Below are 23,425 nucleotides of genomic sequence, written 5' to 3' on the forward strand. Positions count from 1 at the left end.
GCTGATGATGCTCAGTATCTTCTCCCTGGTGTGTCCTGTCCTGGCACAGATTCAGTCTTCAGCTCTCTCGCACCGTAAAATCCGAAGGTGACGGTAGAATTGCCGGGGCTATTTTTCATCAGGACACTGAGTATCTTCATCCTGACTGTGCAACCCTGGGTGTTAGAAAATTGGCTTAGCTGAGTCATGGGGTATGAAAAGCACTGAGAAGGCACTGTCGAGTTTAGAGGGGTAGCGTTAGGCAAGAGGCAATATATCTTGCCTATGTTTTACTAGTGCGCCATATCCCAAAAATGTGACAGTGGAAAGTATAAAGGACTACCTCAGAGCTGCAAATAGACAAATAAAATGTTCTATTCACAGAATATTGAAAACCATGGTCAATGCAAAATGCAATAAGGAGAGATTAGACTATCCAGCAAACTGATAGCTAATGCTTGTGCCCCTTGCTTGCAAAAATGTCCCCTTCCTTGTAAACCAAACGCTTCTCTTACCTTGACTGGTCCTTCTAAAACCCAACCAACCTCAGAAAAGCCCATAACTCAACATTCCCAAGGACTAGCACGACAGCGTCTTTAAGAATGTATGTATTCTTATTAACAGATGAGTCTTGTGTTTAACGGGACCATCGGCTTCCATGATGACTCGCTTGATTCATCATTACTTTCCTCCTCCAGGACGCATCGCTGGACGCACCTCTTACCGCCACTCAAGTGGTAGTTCAACCTCTTAACAGGGGGAACAAAGTTGCATCCCAAATGACATCCTATTCTCTAAATAGTGCACTACTTTCGACCAGAGTCCTATGGCCCCTGGTCAAAAGAAGTGCACTAATTAAGGAATGGGATGTAATTTTTTAAGTAACCACTGACGGAGAGAGCCATTCCCACTCCCCTAGGATCCCTCCATGCCTCAGGTGGTCCACCTTAACTGACACAGCCTGTCACATCCCGTCCACATGCCAATACTTTACCTGAATTATTGATAAATATGGCCCAGGGGGTCCTTACCCATCTCTGAAAACATTCTTTCCCTCTGCCATTCTTGAACCTGATGTATTATGCAATGTGACATGGAAACTGGCAATCACTTGTTCTCGTCAACTTCACACGGGGTACAATAACATCCCAAATAAAGAAAGTTTTGGATGTAGTTATTTCAACGTGCTTGTGGTCTATTTACACTGCGTAAGGTAGTGCATATTCAAACTGTGAGAATAAAACAGGGAAGATAACACAGAAGAGGAATACCTAAGCTATTCATCGACATTGATTACAGCTCAGCATTCAACACCATAGTGCCCTCCAAGCTCGTCACTATAAGCTCAGGGCCTAGTCTGAACTCCTCACTGTGCAACTGGGTTCTAGACTTCCTGACAGGCCGAACCTAGGTGGTCAGAGTAGGCAACAACACCGCCGCCACGCTGATACTCAACACGAGGACCCCCAGGGATATGTGCTGATTACCAACAACAACGAGACAGTTTACAGGGAGGTTAGAGCCCTGACGGAGTGGTGGCAGGTAAATTACCTCTACCTTAAATTCAACAAAACAAAGCAACTGATCATGGACTACAGGAGACAGAAGAGGGAGCATGCCCCCATCCACATCGACGGGGTCGCAGTGCACATCACTGAGGATCACCGTGGTGAAGAAGGCACAACAGCGCTCAACACCCCTAAGACCCTCACAAATTCTACAGATACACCATTGAGAACATTCTGTCGGGCTGCAGAGGGTCTCCAGAGGGTGGTGCGGTCAGGCCAACGCATCACCGAGGGCACACTGCCTTCCCTCCACTCTGCTACCATCTAGTGGACAGAGACAGTACAAGCGCATCAGAGCCGGGAACACAAGCCTGATAAACAGCTTCTATCACCAGGCCATCAGACTGTTGAACAGCCATCACTAGCTACCTGCCCGGTACTCTGCCCTGCACCTTGAGACTAATTCCCCATATATATAGAGCAGTGGTTTCCAAACAGTTGGGAAGCAGTAAGAGTGTGGGGTTCCCGCTCCCCCCTTTTTTAAAGACCCCAGTCGGGATTTCAACCTACTCTTGAAAGTTGTAATAGTAAAATGTACAATGTGATGTAAGCGAGGCCAGAGTGAAAAAGTTTGAGAACCACTGATAGAGACATTGAACATTGGTTACTTCATATTCTGTTTATATACTGTTGTTTACTCACTGTGTATGTAGAGTATACAAAACAAATGTGGGGTTCAACAAGGGTTCTTTGAAGATGAACCTTAGGGTTCTTGGCACTGAAAATTGCCCCCAAAGGGTTCTTCCATGAACCCCATAGGAGGTGGGGTTCTTGCAGGAGCCTAACTGCCCAACTGAAACATTTGGACTTGGATTTCAAAGGACAGCAGGTGCAGGCACTTGACTGAAAAATGAAAAGATATCATCAATTTAATGTTTGTCCCTTGAATGATGTACATTTTTACCTTTATTTAACTAGGAAAGTCAGTTAAGAACAAATTCTTATTTTCAATGAAGGACTAGGAACAGTGGGTTAACTGCCTTGTTCAGGGGCAGAACGACAGATTTTCACCTTGTCAGCTCGGGGATTCAATCTTGGAAACTTTCGGTTACTAGTCCAACGCTCTAACCACTAGGCTACCTCTAACCACTAGGCTACCTCTAACCACTAGGCTACCTCTAACCACTAGGCTACCTGCCACCCCAAATTGATATTGTTTAATGATGATACCATCTATTTTTTTCAGATTTCTGCAAATCTGTCTAAAACAGAAATTGGACACAATTCAATGGATAACAATTAATAACAAAGAAGTAAGAATATGTATGCTATAGGAATGTGTTGAAGGCTAGCTGTATTGGGTGCAGCTTACTAAACGGATCACTTTTGTGTCTGTGTCTGCAGGTACACAGACGAGGAGGCCTACAAAGGTATGTCTATTGGTATGTTATCCAGATCACATTTACCATCCTCCTCCCTTACCTCTTCACTCAATATCCCATAGGCCTCTACATTATGGACAAGGTATGTGTATGAAAACCATTATCAAAAGTTTTTTTAAATTCACATTTATCACAAAAACCAAGATATGAAATCAGTTGTGTGCATGTTTTGTTAAACATCTGTATAATTACAATTTTTTTTAAATCACAGACTTCACCCTCCCTACACCTGTTATGAATATATATCGAACAGGGAACTGCACTGCAACATCATTCTGGCTGTGGAACTGGAGAACATCAACACGCTGGGAGTTTCTCATATGTGTCTTTTTTTTTATCTGCTTTGCCACTAAAATCATAATAAATACTGACTTGTGTAATGTTTTACCCCTTTCATCTGTGACTGGTGTTATCTAGTTACTGGCTAGATAGGTCTTCTGTCAGCATGGAACAAAAGAAGGGCCTGCGACGTTCAAAACTCTAAAACAGTTTTGACAACACATCCGTCAGTGCTGCTGTGAATTGTATCACAAGAGACATGCCAAACAGATGCATACCTTTCTATGTTATTACAGGTGATATTATATTTTTTTTAAAGGCTATTTTATTTGGGAGTCAGAAAAACAGTTCATGACATTTAGTTTTAATGGCAGCATTTACTTAGGAACTCACTTGGGGATAGCCACTGAATTAGAAATGAATGAATTCAACAACCATCTAACAAATACAGTCATGGGTGGTAATTACAATTCACTGGAAAGGCACACTGGGAAATGTTATTGGAGGTTGGCTTAGTGGGGGTGTGGCTTTAAGCTAGTTATTTTTGCTTATCTGTGAGTGGAAGAGCTGTACTAGTTTAACTGTTCTATGGTAGTGATTTTTTTATTGCCTCTGGACTATTGTTGGATATGGTAACCATTTATTCCTCATCAAATCAAAATGTTTTGGTCACATGCAGATGTTGGTGCGAGTGTAGCAAAATGCTTGTGCTTCTAGTTCCGACCATGCAGTAATATCTAACAAGTAATCTAACAATTTCACAATTACCTTTTAAATATATCTATATTATATATAAATATGGATGAGCGATGGCCGAACGGCATAGGCAAGATGCAGTAGATGGTATAGAGTACAGTATATACATGTGAGATGCGTAATGTAGGGTATGTAAACATTATATAAAGTGGCATTGTTTAAAGTGACTAGTGGTACATTTATTACATCCCATTTTTTATTATTAAAGTGGCTAGAGATTTGAGTCAGTATGTTGGCAGAAGCCACTCAATGTTAGTGATGGCTTTTTAACAGTCTGATGGCCTTGAGATAGAAGCTGTTTTTCAGTCTCTCGGTCCCAGCTTTGATGCACCTGTACTGACCTCGCCTTCTGGATAAAAGCGGGGTGAACAGGCAGTGGCTCGGGTGGTGATCTTTTTGGCCTTCCTGTGACATCGGGTGGTGTAGGTGTCCTGGTGGGCAGGTAGTTTGCCCCCGGTGATGCGTTGTGCATACCTCACTACCCTCTGGAGAGCCTTACGGTTGTGGGAGGAGCAGTTGCCGTACCAGGCGGTGAAACAGCCCGACAGCATGCTCTCGATTGTGCATCTGTAAAAGTTTGTGTGTTTTGGTGACAAGCCAAATTTCTTCATTCTTCTGAGGTTGAAGAGACGCTGCTGCGCCTTCTTCACCACGCTGTCTGTGTGGGTGGACCATTTCAGTTTGTCTGATGTGTACGCTGAGGAACATAAACTTTCCACCTTCTCCACTACTGTCCCGTCAATGTATGGGGGGTACTCCCTCTGCTGTTTCCTGAAGTCCACGATCATATCCTTTGTTTTGTTGACGTTGAGTGTGAGGTTATTTTCCTGACACCACACTCCGAGGGCCCTCACCTCCTCGCTGTAGGCCCTCTCGTCATTGTTGGTAATCAAGCCTACCACTGTAGTGTCGTCTGCAAACTTGATGATTGAGTCTGTATCTCAGGTACAAAAATTGTATGAGTTGGTTTCCCTAGACTGCATATCTATCTGGCACTAACACATTTGAAGTCTTTCGTTAATGATATCTTGCATGTACAGAATTTGTTTAATGTAAGATATTGTATGTGGAGCAGCACTGTATTCATTAAATAAAAGGCAACTTTTTTCTACATGTCTTCCTCAGTCATTTACAGAAAGTTAAAGTGGATTTAAGTGGAATGCAACACATTGAGTAAAAATCAACACATTTTTTAACACATCTGTTTGTCTAGTTATGGACGACACGTGTGTTACTTTTAACGTAATGATTGTGTTGAAAAATGTACATAAATGCAACACAACATACCGTCCCTCACTAGACACACAGATAAAAAACACAACATATGTTCTAAGAGAGTAGATGCATGATCAATTTGGATCTGCAATTTAACTGGTTGATACTGTACGGTTTTCAGCTTTTAACACATTCATTCCAGGAATTGACACGAAATGTGTTGAAACATTTATTAAAATCACGTTGTGCCAACACGGTGATTGTGTTAAAAGTAACACAACATGTGTCATCCCTAACTAGACACAGATGTGTTAAAAAAATGACATATTTTCAAAGAGTGGATTTCCATCGCTATTTGAAAATCAGGCCATGGACAATTCATTGTGCCCTATATTAGCAGGGTTGTGTCCCAAATGTCACCCTATTCCATAGTGCAATACTTTTGACCTGATGTGGTAAACTATACAGTATAGAGAATAGGGTTCCATTTGTGACTTAGTACAAATCTTAAGGTAATGGCCAGTGACCGTGTTAAGTCTTTGAAGTCACCCTGGTTCGTCTCTGCCCGAACATACTCTAGTATGGTCCGGTCTCTCAGTAGAGTCATGGAGTCCCCCTCTTTATCCTGAGCCTACACCTCAGACTGTGCTTTTAAATATCTTGGTTGGCTCCAAAAATGACAATGTTGTTCTACAGAGATAATACATTCCTGGATATAGTAGTCATCAGTTCAATTTAAAAGGCAAAGGTACTTGCTTACTTGCTTTTTACTCACTGTGTTTACTAGTAAATTAAATTCATTATAAACTCAGCAAAAAAGTAACGTTAATTCGTAGAAATCCAAATAACTTCACAGATCTTCATTGTAAAGGGTTAAAACTCTGTTTCCCACGCTTGTTCAATGAACCATAAACAATGAATGAACATGCACCTGTGGAACGGTCGTTAAGACACTAACAGCTTACACAGACGGCAGGCAATTAACTTCTTAGCGCTAAGTGTCAGATTTTTTTTATTTTTTTTTAATAACGTGCCCAACGTAAATGGACATTTTCTCTGGCCTAGATAGTAGAATATGCATATAATTTACAGATTAGGATAGAAAACACTCCAAAGTTTCCAAAACTGTCAACATATTGTCTGTGAGTATAACAATACTTATTCTGCAAGCGAAAACCTGAGAAAATGTAACCCGGAAGTGATATTTAAAGAAAAAATCTGTGTTCCCTGGCCCGTCTAACCTCCATTTAAAGGGGTATCAACCAGATTCATTTTCCAATGGCTTCCTCAGGCTGTGACCAGGCTTTAGACATAGTTTCAGGCTTTTATTTTGAAAAATGAGCGAGTTTTTTCTAAAGTAGTCAGGTGTCCTTTGATTAGTTCCTGCGTGCGAGAGAGGGGCACCCCATTTTCCTTAAGTCTCTTAATGAATAGGTTATGGTCCGGGTGAAATATTATCGATTATGTTTGTTAAAAACAACCTGAGGATTGATTATAAAAAACATTTGACATGTTTCTACGACCATTACGGATACTTTTTGGAATTTGTCGAACGGAACACGGCTTTGGTTTTCTCAACATAATGCGCAACCCAAATCGCGTTTTTTTTGTGATAAAAGTAATATTTATCGAACAAAAATAACATTTGTTGTGTAACTGGGAGTCTCGTGAGTGGAAACATCCGAAGATTATCAAAGGTAAGCGATTCATTTTATTGCTTTTCTGACTTTCGTGACCAAGCTAACCAAGCTATTATAAGGCTAGCTGTTGTTTTCTCAACATAACGCGCAACCCAAATGGCGTTTTTTTGTTATAAAACTAATATTTATCGAACAAAATCCACGATAGGTGGATTATCAACAAGCTAAGCTGTGTTTTGGTATATTTCACTTGTGATTGCATGATTATATATATTTTTAGTAATATTTTTGCATTTGGCGCCCTGCAATTCTAGCGGTGGTTTAGGAACGTGATCCCGTAAAAGGGATCCGTAGCGCAGAGAAGTTAAGGTCACAGTTATGAAAACTTAGGACACTAAAGAGGCATTTCTACTGACTCTGTAAAGCACCAAAAGAAAGATGCCCATTGTCCCTGCTCATCTGCGGGAACGTGCCTTTGGCATGCTGCAAGGAGGCATGAGGACTGCAGATGTGGCCAGGGCAATAAATTGCTATGTCCGAACTGTGAGATGCCTACAGGGAGACCGGATGGACAGCTGATCGTCCTCGCAGTGGCAGATCACGTGTAACAACACCTGCACGGGATCAGTACATCTGAACATCACACCTGCGGGACAGGTACAGGATGGCAACAACAACTGCCCGAGTTACACCAATCCCTCTATCAGTGCTCAGACTGTCCGCAATAGGCTGAGAGAGGCTGGACTGAGGGTTTGTAGGCCTGTTGTAAGGCAGGTGCCTTGGTGGAAGAGTGGGGTAACATCTCACAGCAAGAACTGGCAAATCTGGTGAAGTCCATGAGGAGGAGATGCACTGCAGTACTTAATGCAGCTGGTGGCCACAGCAGATACTGACTGTTGCTTTTGATTTTGACCCCCCCTTTCTTCAGGGTCACATTATTCCATGTCTGTTAGTCACATGTCTATGGAACTTGTTCAATTTATGTCTCAGTTGTTGAATCTTATGTTCAAACAAATATTTACACATGTTAAGTTTGCTGAAAATAAATGCAGTTGACTGTTTTTATATGTAAATTGGAACGCATACTATTACTACAGACTCCCACAAGGTCCATAGCAGTCAACATGTGTATGATAAATCAATATACCATCTTGCTGGAGGAATAGTATTAGCATGAGATGAGAATGTTATCTACCCATGTTGTTTTCATTTTACCTTTATGTAACTAGGCAAGTCAGTTAAGAACAAATTCTAGTTCACAATGACAGCCTAGCAACAGTGGGTTAACTGCCTTGTTCAGCGGCAGAACGACAGATTTTTACCTTGTCAGCTCAGGGATTTGATCTAGCAACTTTTCAGTTACTGACCCAACACTCTAACCACTAGGCTACCTGCCACCCCATAAGCAATGGCACTTCAATAGGATTACAAATGATTCTATTGTGAAACTAAACTATCCTTCAAAGTTTCGGATTGTGGCTTGTGTAAGGGGATGATTGAGTTTGTTACTGGAGGGATTTATGTTTGTAACTCTGAGAGCTATACATTGGATGCATCCCAAATGGCACCATATTTTCTATATACATTAGTACCCTACATTTGACCTAGGCCCATAAGGCTCTGGTCAAAAGTAGTGCACTATGTAGGGAATATGGTGCCATTTTGGGTCACATATTTGGCTGTATTGGATTTCATTCCACTCGTCTCAAAATATGCATGCAGATACATTATCCATAATTGGGCAAAGAAATTAAATAATGTTATTTTTTTTGTCCACAAAGAGAAAGTCGAGAGGTATTGATCATACAGTATATGTAAAGTGGAACCTCCCTAGCAATACTCATACTGCTAATATATTACTGCCATCTGATTTACATTGCACCATAGTGGCTAACAATAAATTGAGGTTGTGGTTGTAGCTCATGCCTAGTTTCCCATACTTCAGATGTGAAAACGTTATATTTACAATGTGTTTTGTCAGCTGAATATTGTGGAACTTCTATATTATCAAATTCCACTGATATGATGTATCAACTTGTATTTTATAGAGGCCAAGGAGTTATCTGTGTGATTCATAGAATACTACTAATAAAACTTGAAACTCTACGAAAAATGTATGAAAATGTGAAGTTTCTTAATTTTTTTATTAATAAAAGAAGTATAAAAATATAAATATAAAACAATATGACTTGGCATTCAAACAACATGAATTCAGTGTGTGACAGTTACCCTACAACGTACACGTCCTTATTACATCATACACCTACAGTATATGATGAAATGGATCCACAGAATAAACCTAACCAACCATTAACATGAACATTGCTTGCCAAACAAAGATGGCGAATAGGATATAGTATGTCCATCATGGAAAAGCAGTTCATACATGTATCTATTTCAAATTTACTTTGCAGGAAAAGCATTTTTTTTTCTCCAATAAACATTGATAGTATACAAGACTACTATCTCACTCCTCAGTTACAAAACACATTGTCCAGACCATTGTTCACAACATTTCTTAAAATTCAAAGGCATCTTTACTGATTATAACCAAAAACAGTAAAACTGCGAGGAATATCACCACCAGTAGTGAGTTTAATGTTTAATTCATGAATTCTACTTGACCAGCCATATGAATCAATAGATGGGTTGCAGGATAGTGTGTGAGAGAGATTATCAATACACGTCATTGATGATGAGCTCCGGTAGCACAGGCCTAACTGTAATCTAGGTTTCTCTCTCCGTGTCCTTCCCTATATACATGTCCGCTAATTTTTTGAACGCCGGTCCCCAGTTGCTGAGGTAATCGTACTCCTGGTCCCCCTCCGTAGCTCCAGACTCCAAGGAGCTGAGGGACTCGGCTAGCGAGCCGCTCCCCTCGTAGGCGTAGGTGGCAAGGGAGTCATACGGGGGCGCGGTGGGGTCCGAGTCGTTCTCATGGAGCCTCCCGTGAATGAAGTCTCTGACGTCGGCGTTATCCTTTATAGGTGATGTCCTCCCGAAGGGAAACAGCATCTCTGGGATGATGTCCCTGCGCAGCTTGTTAGCGTCCATCACCTCTGGATTGCGCAGTGTGCCGATATCAAAGGCCTGGGTGTCCTCCTCTCCGCCCCCCTCATCGTTGTAGCTGACAACATTGTCTCTCACATCCTCTTTGGAGATGATCAGAGGCTCCTTCTTCCTCTGCTGCCTCCTCAGGGCGGCGAACAGCACCACGATCACTAAACACACAGACAGACAGATAGAGAGAGTAAAACTTGAGTATGAGATGGGAGAGAAGAGGAGTGTGCTCCGTCAGTCATTAAGTAAACTCAGGAATACACACCGGAGAGAAAGACTATCAGTGCTATCAGTGATAAATGCGCTGCACTGCCTTGGGCACTCACCTCCTTTTATTAAAGATTGAGCAGAACAAGCTTTTCTTTCGCTTTTCCCCTTAACATCAAATTCACTGTAGAAAATCTGTAGTACTTGAATGAGCCCTTTCCTTTTCTCATTCTCAGGTCAGACTACCCTTACTCACATAATTAAATGCATCTTATTCTAATTAAATTTCTGAGCAGGACTTTAAATCCAAACTTGCCAGCTGAAGGAGGAATTTGCATCCAGTGGCACTATGAGAGCATGGGATTTATGTTGTTGCTCATTATTTTCATGAAAAAGGAGCAAATCGAGAGTAAAATCAATTCCCTCACATTGGGGCCTCCTCCTCATCCCCCTCCTCCTCCTCTTTCCCACCCCTCAGCAGGTGCTGTAGTACTCTACCTGCCTCCCACCCAGGTGTTAATTACAAAGGTCTCTGAAGGAGTGGCTCTTTAGAGGCCCAGTTACCAGGCCTTTCTGACTGATACCCCAGTGTTGGGTGGTGTGGGGAGGCATGGAGCGGTGTGGTGCAGTGTGGAGGAGGAGCGCAAACTGTTCCAGCTCAGCGCCTACTGCCTGCCTGCCTGCCTGTCTGCCTGTCTGTCTGTCAGAGGCGTAGTGGAGGTGAATTAGACAGCCTGTCAGAGGGGTTCAAGCGAGAAAACCATCGGATAATGAGCAGATGTCATGATATTTCGCTCAAGAGGCGAACATGGGGTTCAACCTTCAGCACTTCCAATCTGAGTGAGCCAGAAGCCAGAGCTACAGTAGAGCTCTCTCCAGTGTCAGACAGACAAGTGAAGGGGGACTGTGAGGAGGAACAAGCACAGCATGCAGTGGAAGAAATGTCACTAGTTAATTTGCTAGCGAGGGATCAGTGGCTAGGCAAGGATGCGAGCAAGATTGAAGTTGGGCGGAGATCATGGAACAGAAAGAGAAAGGAAGAGAGCACAGATGAACAGGTGAACACATCAACAGATGAGCTGGGTCTCTGCATTATTGAGTGAGTAGGAGGAATAGCACACACACTCATTTAACTTCTCACGAGTCACCAACCCTGATCCGGTAGCACCCCCCCCCCCCCCCCCCCCACTGAGTAGCATAGCTAGCATAGCGTCACAAGTAACTTGTAGCATCTAAATATCATTAAATCACAAGTCCAAGACACCAGATGAAAGATACAGGTCTTGTGAATAAAGCCACCATTTCAGATTTTAAAAATGTTTTACAGGGAAGACACAATATGTAAATCTATTAGCTAACCACGTTAGCAAAGGACACGATTTTTTTACTCCCAATAGTTTTTTCCTGCGTCAGTAGCTATCACTAATTCGACTAAATAAAAATATATATAGCCACTAACCAAGAAACAACTTCATAAGATGACAGTCTGATAACATATTTATGGTATAGCATAGTTTTTTTTTGGAAAAATTTGCATTTTTCAGGTATAAATCACAGTTCTACATTGCAGCTGCAATCTGAAATAGTGCTGACCCAGCCAGAACAATTACAGAGACCAACGTCATATAACGAATTACTCATCTTAAAACATTTCAGAAAAATACACAGCGTACAGATATTGAAAGCCCAACATCTGGTGAATCCAAACAATATTTCAGATTTATTAAATGTTTTATAACGAAAACAAAATGTAGCGCTAAATTAGCATAGCTATACCAGGCAGATTCGGCTAGGCGCCCACGGCCAGTTCACATGCACAACAGATATGATATAACATCGTAAATTGGGTCTTACTATGGCTGATCTTTCATCAGAATGTTGATCAAAGTGTCCTTTGTCAAGATGAGTCGTTGGTTCCGTTCAGAATTGTTCCTTTCCCACTCCATTTAGCACAGGTACTGGTCGAGTGGCACGGATCTCTCAAACGTAAATAAAATCAGACAACGGAACACCACAAAACTCCCGAAAAAATTCAAATAATCTGATTAAACTATATTGAAAAAACATACATTACGATGATCTGGTCACATGTATCAAACAAACTTCGAGACGGAGATAGTTTTCATCCATAATGGCCGCACAACAGAAGACAATCGCAGCTACAAGTCGCACGATTTAGAGAACCGGAAGTTGTCGGTCACGCCAAAGAATTAGCTCTCATTTCACGTCAGTCCCAGATAAACAAGATATTTTTCCTCTGACGTCCTCTTGACACCCAGAGGAAGGCCAATGAGGTGTGTTTCGGGTCATAGGGGGCACGACCATATATAGGCAGAGCGTTGAAGCTGGCATACACATCTTGCTTTTTTCTTCTTGGTCATGGAAAGTGCTGTCAAATGAATTCTGTATCACTCAGAGACAAAATTGAAACGGTTTTAGAAACTAGAGATTGTTTTCTTTCCAATGGTATTATTTATATGCATATAGTAAGAGCAATAATTGAATAAGAGGCAGTTTAATCTGTAGAGCAAATTATGCTAATGGGAAAATAGCACCCCCTGTATTCTCAAGAAGTTTTAAGCAATAATACATGAGAACCTGTGCATTATCATGAATAACACAGGGCTAAGGGCTGTTCTTAGCCATAACGCAAAGCAGAGTACACAAACAAAACCCAGTGGATTGGTGTTTATGTTGCTATTAAGTCACTCATGACTTTTAATTGGATAATTGAATATATCAACATCCTTAATAGGCTCATGGATGATGCTGTTTAGGTGGAACTGGGGTTATGCTTGGCCAAGTGTAATACCAGGTTCAAAGTCATTGTTTTACCCATTACTTATTGATATCCCCTTGAACATAAGCACTACATATCTTTTGCTTTCTGCCGGGGAAAAATGCATGCACACTTTCTGTTTTGCACTTTGTGCTTTTACATACTGCATTAGCTCACAAAGGAGGCTGAAGTGGTGCTTTAGGATGCCAGGAAATAGAATGTGACCTACTTTAGCAGGGAAAAACACAAATACCTTTTTGTCAAGTGGATATAACCAATAATAAAAGCTTTCATCCTGCTGCACCATTTTCATGAGGAAACACACTATTTACACATGCAGCCAGCAAAGTAATGTCTCAGTGAGTGGCCCTACTTTAAACTTTCTTTAGTTGAAGAAGTTTGATAATGAAAGGAATAACACAAAGGAATAACACAGAAGTAGCACAGAGGATTTAAGTGCTATCGAAGGACTCACAGCAGAGAAAAAGAAGGAGCTAGCCAGTGCCTACCGGGTGCAAATGAAGTCCCTTCTCACTCCGTAGGGTGTTATCACATTACATTCCAGGATATTTGTGGCTACAGACCAGTTCATTACACGTGCAGTGTAGTTTATTGTGGTAGAGTCCAACACAGCCTAGAATAATTGCTTCAGCTTTGTAATAAGTGACTTGGATTGCTGTGTGCTACTGTACATTACTGTATGTTCGGAATTAAGAATAGTACTTAAGTTCTCTGACAGAGTTTGATTTGGGCGTCTCCCAAATGGCACCATAATCCCTATATTGTGCACTACATTTGCCCAAAGCCTTACGGGCTCAACACAGTGTGACGACCCTCCCACATTCTTTCTCTTTGCTCTTGGATGTCGGTGGGTGGAGCCGGGAAGGTCGTCAGCGAAATGGGACACTGCCTGTGCTCGGGTGTGTCCCGCGGATAAATACACCTTTCTCCCCATAGATTGAGGAGACTCTCCCACACAAACACACTGGTGTGTTTTGTTGTGACATTTTTGGGTGGCATTCGTGCGTGTGTGAACACCTCTCAACACCCCTCATTATCAACATCTATGAATACATCCACTCACTTACACTATTGACTACTGACTACACACACACACCATTGTTACTTGGATATAGTTTACTTTGTTTAAGAAATATGTTTGCAATTTCTTAATTTCTGCGTTGTCTCTCTCTCTTTGTTACGGGCTACGAGCTGGTTCATAACAACAGGGAATAGGGTGTCATTTGTTATGCGATGGTTGATTTTACCAGTATGATTGATTGTTATACTTACTCAAGAGGATGATGACACAGAGCAGGATAGCCACCAGTGCTCCAGTGCTCAGCCCGGCAGACAACAGAGCCTCTGTGTTGCAGGATTGCACGTTCCCCCGGCTGTCGCAGGCACACACGTTCACAGTCAAAGTGCTGGTGCTGCTCTGGATAGGGTAGTCATTGTCTGAGATCACCACGGGCAGTAGGTATGTATTCATCTCACGCTGGCTAAATCCTCCCCTTCGAGTGATGATCCTGGCTGTGTTATCTAAGGGGTGGATCGCAGAGGGAAGGAAAAGGGGATATGAGAAATTAAAGGTTGTTTCTAATGTTTAGAACAAATGTTCCCAGTAATGATTGTAACATTGCAGCTCCATAGGTTACAAAAAAAGTACAATTGTTAATACCACTAAGACCAGATAATGGCCAGATTAAAAAGCACAAGGCTAACATTCAGCTACCTTCATTGTCAATGATGGTGAAATTTGGATTGGAGAAGCTCATACTGAAGACAAACTTATGTCCAACAAGGGGCTCATCGGTGTCAACCGCACTTATTGTCTGAATCAGCTGTGGATAGTGAAATAAAAAGGTATGAGAAAACATATGTTTCTTCAGGCTTTTCTTCAGCATTTGTAGTATTATGATGTCACACATCTACTGTACCTGTCCAGATTTGACATTTTCACAGACAAATGTCTCGTAATACATGGCAAATTCAGGTGCATTGTCGTTTACGTCCAGGACCCGTATGAACACTGGGACTCGAGTGGTTTGGCGAGGGTTACCTAAACAAGAAGTTTTAAAATGTGTTAGTTGGCCCATACAGTAGACCCCTCAAATTCATATCTGGACCTCAAAGCCAGTTACAATGCTTTTTTTTATTTCTTCTCCTCTAATCAGGGACTGATTTAGACCTGTGACACCAGGTGGGTGCAATTCATTATCAGGTAGAACAGAAAAACAGCAGTAGTCCGGAGCTCGTAGGGTAAAATTTTAATATCCCTGAAGTTGACATTAGCAAGTTAACAAAACAAATAACATACAGTGCATTTGGAAAGTATTCCTTGACTTTCTTCACATTTTGTTACGTTACATCCTTATTCTCAAAAAGGATTAACTTGTTTTTTCCCTCATCAATCTACACATAATACCCCATAATGACAAAGCAAAACAGGTTTTTAGAAATGTTACAACATTTATATATATAAAAAACACATTGACATAGGTATTTAGAGCCTTCACTCAGTACTATGTAGAAGCAATTTTGGCAGCGATTACAGCCTTGAGTCTTCTTGGGTATGATGCTACAAGCTTTGCACACCTGTACTTTGGGTGTTTCTCCCATTCTTCTCTGCAGATCCTCTCAAGCTATGTCAGGTTGGATGGGGAGTGTCGCTGCACAGCTATTTTCATGTGCTTCCAGAGATGTTCGATTGGGTTCAAGTCCGGGCTCTGGCTTGGCCACTCAAGGACATTCAGAGACCTGTCCTGAAGCCACTCCTGGGTTGTCTTGGCTGTGTGCTTAGGGTGTTTGTCCTCTTGGAAGGTGAACCTTCGCCCCAGTCTGAGGTCCTGGAGCAGGTTTTGATCAAGGATCTCTCTGTACTTTTCTCTGTTCATCTTTCCCTCGATCCTGACTAGTCTCCCAGTCCCTGCCACGGAAAAACATCCCCACAGCATGATGCTGCCACAACCATGCTTCACCGTAGGGATGGTAATGGCCAGATGAGCGGTGCCTGGTTTCCTCCAGACGTGACGCTTGGCATTTAGGCCAAAGATTTGAATCTTAGTTTCATCAGAACAGAACATCTTGTTTCTCATGCTCTGAGAGTCCTTTTGTTGCCTTTTGGCAAACTCCAAGTGGGTTGTTGTGCCTTTTACTGAGGAGTGGCTTCAGTCTGGCCACTCTACCATGAAGGCCACTCTACCATGAAGGCCTGATTTGGTGGAGTGCTGCAGAGATGATTGTCCTTTTGGAAGGTTCCCCCATCTCCACAGAGGAACTCTGGAGCTCTGTCAGAGTGACCATCGGGTTCTTGTTCACCTCCCTGATCAGTGCCCTTCTCCCCCAATTGCTCAACCAAGTTGTAGAAACATCTCACAGATGATCAATGGAAAATGGATGGACCAGAGCTCAATTTCGAGTCTCATAGCAAAGGGTCTCAATTCTTCTGTTTTTTATTGTTAATACATTTGCCCCAAAAAATGAAAACCTGTTTTTGTTTTGTCATTATGGGGTATTGTGTGTAGATTGATGAGTATTTATTGTTTTTTGCAGTAGCATTGGAAAGACTCACATTGTTGCAGACTGATTATCCTATACGATTGCCTGAAACATTCATTCAGATATTAAGTTGAAGTTGCATGTATTTTTTTTCTACTAATACTCCTAACGAGGCTCCCATTGGACAACTGGTTCTGATGAGTAGCCCTTTGAGCCAACTGAAACTGTGGGCATTGCCCGTGTGGACTTATGAGGCTGGAACAGGAGTTGTCCATCCTGGTTGTGACCACATATATGCAGATGTAGAAAGACTGCAGCAGAACACTGTGTATATCACCCAAACCGACGCCAGATTGACGAATCCAGGAATTGTAGCAGCACTGATACATCCCAGGTCAGTGGGCTGGAGCCCGCTACCCAGGAAGATTTTAAGTAGACTTAGTCTATTTTATGTAGTGGAAGATACACCAATTATAGTGCCGGCTACAGTTCCACATTGGACTTGCTGCAGGGCTCGGGTTGGTTGGCTATAGCGGCTAATATTAGCTATGTGGTAAGTTAGTGTTATTTGCACATTTCACCATTTTTACTTCAATATTAAATAGATTCCCTTTGTTGTTTTTATTTTATAACGTTAAAACTCTTGATAATTTTTCACATTCTTGCCGGAGCGCACAAATCTGTGGGACAAGGGGCTGGCCAGGTGGCGTAGTGGGGCTACATTACATATACCCCTCGGCTGCCTAACATTTGGCAGTAGTTGGCAGGATTGGGTTTTTGGGAGCAGTGTTCAGTGTTCAGTTACTCAAAGGACAGGTTTTAGGAAAACAAATATGATGATGCCATTTTACCCCAGGGCACACTGGGTGCCTAAGTGTAAAGGTCCTAATGGTGATTTGAAGTATGGCTAATGGAAAGAGAAATATTAAGGGGCTTTTAGGCGTTAAAGGAAAATAATAAAGTAAAAAGGTTATCCAAGTAGGAGCTTTAAATGGGCAAAGCTAAGCAACAGGTCAGCGTGATCTCAGAGGAGTGCGACAGAGCCACTAAGGTATTTGCCTATTTAGATTGCCTGTATGGCAAACAGGTTTCTATACCCCTGTTGAAGTAACATTTCCATAGTAGCAAATCGTGTTTCTCTCAAATTTTGTGCAAACATTTGTTTACATCCCTGTTAGTGGACATTTCTCCTTTGCCAAGATAATCCATCCACCTGACAGGTGTGGCTTATCAAGAAGCTGGTTAAACAGTATGATCATTACACAGGTGTGCCTTTTGCTGGGGACAATAAAAGGCCACTCTAATATGTGCAGTTTTGTCACACAACGCCACAGTTTTGAGGGAGCGTGCAATTGGCATGCTGACTGCAGGGATTTCCACCAGAGCTGATGACAGAGAATTGAATGTTCATCTCTTTACCATACTTCACAGGGGAGCCGTTTGATTGTAAACTTTTTTTTTTTTATCAAAATGTGTTTTTTGGCAAAAATGTATTCTAGAACATGTGAACTTTCATGTGCCTTAATAACAAATGTGTATGCCATCTGTAAATACGAATCAAATTGTTAACTTATGAGCCTAGTTGGTAAAGCCACAGAAAAAGTCAGCAACTTTCCCGCTAGCCATGATTGGCTGAGATAATGAGGGGCTGGACATGCCAAGAGATTAGTTTGGATTGGTCTGCCATATAGCACACTTCCGTCTATTTGAGCTGATCAGTAAGTCTAGGTAATCCTGTCTAACACGGCTTTATATAAAATGTATCGCGTAGTAAAACTGCATAAGCCTAATGTCAAGTTAAAGTTAGCTAGCTAACGTTAGCTGGCTGGCTCGTTGGCTAACGTTACTTGTGTGCTCTCCAAATTCTGGAGGACAGAGTTTTGAAATCAGTGGAATTTGAGTATGTTTAACTAAGGAGATGGAGAAAACACTTGTCTCCGGATTACATTTTCAAACTAAGGGCAACCATGGCATCTGACAGGAGACGCCTCCATCCATAATATGTACGGGTAAGATAATCTAGCTAGCTATGTGTCTGGAAGTAGCTAGCAAGCTAGCCAATGTTAGCCAGTTAGCTTGGGTTCTGACCTGCCGTTGTTAAGTCTGAACGCTCCGAGAGGAAAGTGCTCTGAATTTATGAGCGGACAATCTGACAGCACAGTTGCAGTCACAAACGCTCTGGATAACATAACAGCCTAACCAGCTCTCTTAGGGCGAGTAATGTTCAGTGAGCTGTTCTCTCATTTGTGTCTGGAAGTAGCTAGCAAGTTAGCTTGGGTGCTTGACTGCTGTTGTTAGTACAGAACGCTCGGATCAACCCTTAAAGAGATGCTGAAGGTTACAAGTTTATCAACTATTAAAGCAAAATTACTTTCCCGTTGTTCCTCAACTGTAGTGTATGATATACCATTTTGTAGCTCTGAGTCTCTACTTTTATCCAATGTAAAAACACAATTTCAAATTTTGCTACATACGACCGAAATGAGTCGGTCGGTCAGATTTGGCAGTACGTCCAACCGGCCTCAAACGCAGACCACATGTATAGCAGCATGTGCGTGAATGGTTTTCTGTTGTCAACGTTGTGAACAGTGCCCCGTGGTGGTGGGGTTATAGTATGGGCAGGCGTAAGCTACGGACAACGAAGAGGGTGCCCTAACTCGGGACCTGAAGACCTATGCCTGCTGTAACCTGGGACTGTGTTTTGATGACTTATGCTAGGAGGCCATGCTACTGGAAAAGGAACATGGTAGCAAAAAGTGGACTGAGGTAAAATGTTCTGCTGTTGCAGAGTCTCATCATACATTGAGGTCTCTGACTGAACGCAGGCCCTTAAATACTTGGGATTTTGCAAACAGGTTGGAAACATAGCTGGGTTCTGTAGGGGGCTCTCAGAATCTGGGCCGGCTTTAAACTAGCCAGCCCTGCTGCGGAGGTCCGAGCGGTGGGGTCAGCTGGTACTGCCAACTCAACTTTTTTTGTCCAACAGTGGACGTTTGTGTAGATGGAGTTACACTCACTGGGCTATTATATACTGCCTCTTAGGTCACCCTGGTGCAACAGCAACTATTGAACAAACACTTCCTTAACAGCAAGATACAGTAGGTGTGGGAGAGGCTTCTTCAATTCTGACCATCAAAGCTACAAATGGCCTAGACCATCCATTTGTAGGTTATGCAATTATGGATTTTAAAATTGAAGGCATCAAGATACCAAACTGTGGATTTGGGATTGTCAAAGACAAGTGTTCAACTAACCCCCTGGTTGTGGGCATGAACGTTATTAATGCAAGAAAAGAGAGCCAAGAGAAGCCAAGAGAGGCCAGTGTCTTTGTCCTGCCAGAACCCCAAGTCCCAACAGACCTGGAAACGAGCCTTTGCCACCTGCCAACAGTCCATCTGCACCAGTGGGGGGGATGAGTCCCTTTGCTACCTGCCAACAAACCATCAGCACCAGTGGAGGGGATTAATTCCTGGGTAACTTCTGGCCTGCCAACAGACTGGGGATTCGTGTTTCAGCCAGAAACAAAGTTGTGGTATGGGGATGTGCCTGGATGGGCCCGCATGGCATGGCAGTGACTACTGTGGGCGTGTGAAGGCCTTACCAGACCCTAATGCTGTAGGGGTGGAAAGAACACTGGCTGTCGTAAAAAAAAAAAAATGGGGAGTTACAGTTCATACTTTCAATCTGAACCCTTTCATGTCTGTCTATAGGCTGCTACCAGAAGCTGCGGAGTGTCAGTCATGTTGATGAGGTGGATGTACATTGAGCTGGAGATCTGAGCATGATGCTGGACTCTGAGGGTGTAGTCCAGGTGGGTGTTGTTGAGCCCTGCACAGCCCTAGAAGATGTGGAGTCCAGATTTGATGTGAGCAGCCTGATGGACAGACCAGGACTCACTGAACAACAGCAATCCGATCTCAGTGCTCTGTTGCAGAAGTGGGAGAAAGTTTTGCTGAAGATTTTGGAAGACGTGACATTGTTCAACATAGAATACCTACAGTTGATGCAGCTCCAATTGGGTAGAAGTTTCGGCCCATACCCCCCATGCTGTACAGGATTCTACGTTCAGGTATGCTAGAACATTTTATAATCTGCAAAAGATCCAGTTCTTGGGTTGCACCCATTGTTATATTAAAGAAAAAGGTTGGAAGTTGGCATTTTTGTGAATATTAAAGTACGAGTCACTTTGACTCACAAGGATGCTTTTCCCTTTCCCAGAGTTGAGGCGACTCACCACACTCAACAAACCTTCACGACCCTAGACCTGGCCAGCGGATAAGGCACCTGCCACCTTCCAATCATTGATAAAACAATGTCTCAGTGGGCAGATCAAAGAGTCCCTTTTAGTCTTGATGAGATCATTGTCTATACTTTGGACTTCTCATCCCACTTGCAGCACCTTGACGAGGTCTTTGAGAACCTTTGGAGACATGGACTGAAGCTGCAACCTAACAAGTGTAAGCTTCTTCAACAGCAGATAAAATCCCTGAGGCACGTGGTAGACAGGCTTGACCCAGACAAGATTTATTCTGTTACTGACTGGGCCACCTCAACCACGGTCAAACAAGTCAGGGCTTTCCTAGGCCTAGTGGGGTACCACAGACATTTTGTATCAGGATTTGCTAAGATTGCACACCCCTTGAATGCACTATTGACTGGCATTCCTGCTGACAAGAGGTCAGGGACCAATAAGGTCAATTGGTCGCCAGCCTGTCAATCCTCGTTTGAGCAGCTGAAGGCAGCCCTAACCCAGGCCCCAGTCTTGGCTTATGCAGATATTGTTTTCCTACCCTTTGTAGTTTATACTGATGCAAGAAACCACGGGCATGGGGCAGTCCTAGCTCAAATGCAAGATGGCTGTGAGCATGTGATAGCCTACACTAGTTGCAGCCAGCACCCAACTACAGCTCTTTCAAGTTAGAACTCCGGGCCTTGAAGTGGGCCATCACAGAGAAATTTCGGGACTACCTGAGGGGTATTAATTTAACTGTTTTTACAGATAATAACCCAGTTGCCCAACTACAGACTGCCCGGCTAGGTGCCGTGGAGCAAAGGTGGGTTTCCCTCCATTGATTTCACTGTGAAGTGGCGTTTTGAGTAAGAGAACACCAATGCTGAGGCCCTGTCTAGGTTCCCTCCAGTCTCCTTGCCCACAGGAAATGTGACTAGCTGCATGCCGGCCGGCATGAATCTAACCAATGCTGTGGCGGCACGAGGTCCACAGGAGGACTCTGAGCTACCGTGTGATGACTGAAAAACCTGACGAGCAGTTGACCCTGATGTTCAGACAGTCAAGCCGTGTGTTGGAATGGGATTGATGCCAGGGAGCCTAGAGAGGAGGGCTATGCACCAAAAAGTAAAGTGTCTGTTCAAACAACAGAGGAAACTAGAGATCTGTGAAGATGTGACGTGCCATGAAGTAATTGACTCTAACACCCATGAGCATTCTATCCCAGATTGTCTGCTGAGCTTCTAGGTGCAGAGAGGTGTGGAGGAAGTACCATGTAACCGCTGACCCATGAGTGGAGCAGACCTTGTCCAGCATTCGGCGACACTTCTACTGGCCACAGATGGAGGATGAAGTATGGGGTTTCCACTCTGGATGCGTTGTCTGTAGCCTGCAGAAAGACTGAGTAGATGCCAGGGCCCCCCTTAAACCCCATTCCAGTGTCCTTCCCCCTGGAAGTGGTTGCCCTAGACTTCCCTTCCCTCAGTATGCCACTAGATAATTATCAAAACATCTTGGTCATGATTGACATGTTTACCTGATATACATGGGCTGTCCCTACCTGTGATCAGACAGCAAAAAGTCAGAGCAGTATGGTCCCATGTAGTCGAGACATTTTTGTTGACCCTCCCATTTCCACTCTTATATGAGCACACATTTTTTGTCAACTTTGATGCCAGCCATCCTGAAGCCTCAAGTCTGTGAAATGTATGACATCTCTAAGAGTAGTACGACCAAATACAATCCAGAAGGGAATGACAGGTTTAGAGCGAATGAACAAAACATTGTTGCACACTTTGGAGGCAGAGAAGCGGAGTAGATGGCCAGAGCGCATCCCAAGCTATTGCAAGCCTACAAATCTTTGCATGTCCCAGGGTATTCATGTTTGGTTGCCACTTAAGACTCACAGTAGCTGTTGAGTTAGGCGTATATCCTCTTCAGAATAAGACAACAAGACATCCGCAGCCCAGTAGCGATTGCGTGCTGAAAACGCAGAGAAAACTGGCCAGCGCCTTCTTGTTAAGGCGCTGGCCAGTTTTCTCTGTGTTTTACAGCACGCAATCCCTACTGGGCTGCGGATGTCTTGTTGTCTTATTCTAATTTATCTGAGTTCCTTGGGCTTGTAACCACACCTAGTTGGTGTAGTTCGGCAACATTACATATACCCCTCGGCTGCCTGACACATGCATAGACATTTTTTGCAAAACAAGGTAAAGAAAAGGGATTATAATCTTACTTATTTCAGTTGCAACAACAGAGATGTTATGCCATTTGGACATCTCCCTGTCGAGGGCTTTCAGTGTTGTAATGGTGCCATTTACAGAATCAATGTTGAATAGTCTCTCCAGATCGGTATGGCGGTCAATGGAGTATCTGCAGAGTAATACAAATACATAATTTTGATTGTGTAAAAATATCAATATTTTTAATATACGCATAGTTTACACATTAATCAAATTAAAGAATCTGGACATGATTTATTTCCCCATACAGTAGGCTATTTCCACAAGGCTGTCCCTGTTTCTTGTGATCCATTGCATGAGAGAATAATAACACACGACTCTATGAGAAAATACATTACAAATCACACATTTTTGGTCCCCACAGTACATATCATTCCTCTCCTTCTGTTTCCTTTGTCAGGAAATGATGAATCCTTATTTACTGCTGTCTCATTTATCACTGTCAACTTACATATTCCACTGACATTTCATAATTTGCAACACAATCCTCCCATGCTGCACAAGCAGAGACCGGGTTGTCTCCATGTCGGAGACAGACAGACAGATTCACAGACAGAAAAATACACAAACAGACAGGCACCATATGTG

General features: G+C 42.8%; 1 protein-coding gene across 1 annotated transcript in view; it reads right to left on the minus strand.

The window, feature by feature from the left end:
• Window positions 1-8,944: 8,944 nt before the first annotated feature.
• LOC139583762 (cadherin-10-like) overlaps window positions 8,945-23,425 on the minus strand; it is a 63,309-nt gene continuing 48,828 nt past the window's right edge. The window contains exons 8-12 of the mRNA XM_071415202.1: window positions 22,831-22,967; window positions 14,806-14,927; window positions 14,601-14,709; window positions 14,159-14,407; window positions 8,945-10,040 (exon numbers count right to left, since the gene is read on the minus strand). Coding sequence (XP_071271303.1) covers window positions 9,547-10,040; window positions 14,159-14,407; window positions 14,601-14,709; window positions 14,806-14,927; window positions 22,831-22,967 — 1,111 coding nt within the window. The 3' untranslated portion in view covers window positions 8,945-9,546. The remainder of the gene's footprint in view (window positions 10,041-14,158; window positions 14,408-14,600; window positions 14,710-14,805; window positions 14,928-22,830; window positions 22,968-23,425) is intronic.

This window comes from Salvelinus alpinus, chromosome 8 (genome assembly GCF_045679555.1).
Source record: "Salvelinus alpinus chromosome 8, SLU_Salpinus.1, whole genome shotgun sequence".
In the NCBI taxonomy this organism is placed as follows: Eukaryota; Metazoa; Chordata; class Actinopteri; order Salmoniformes; family Salmonidae; genus Salvelinus; species Salvelinus alpinus.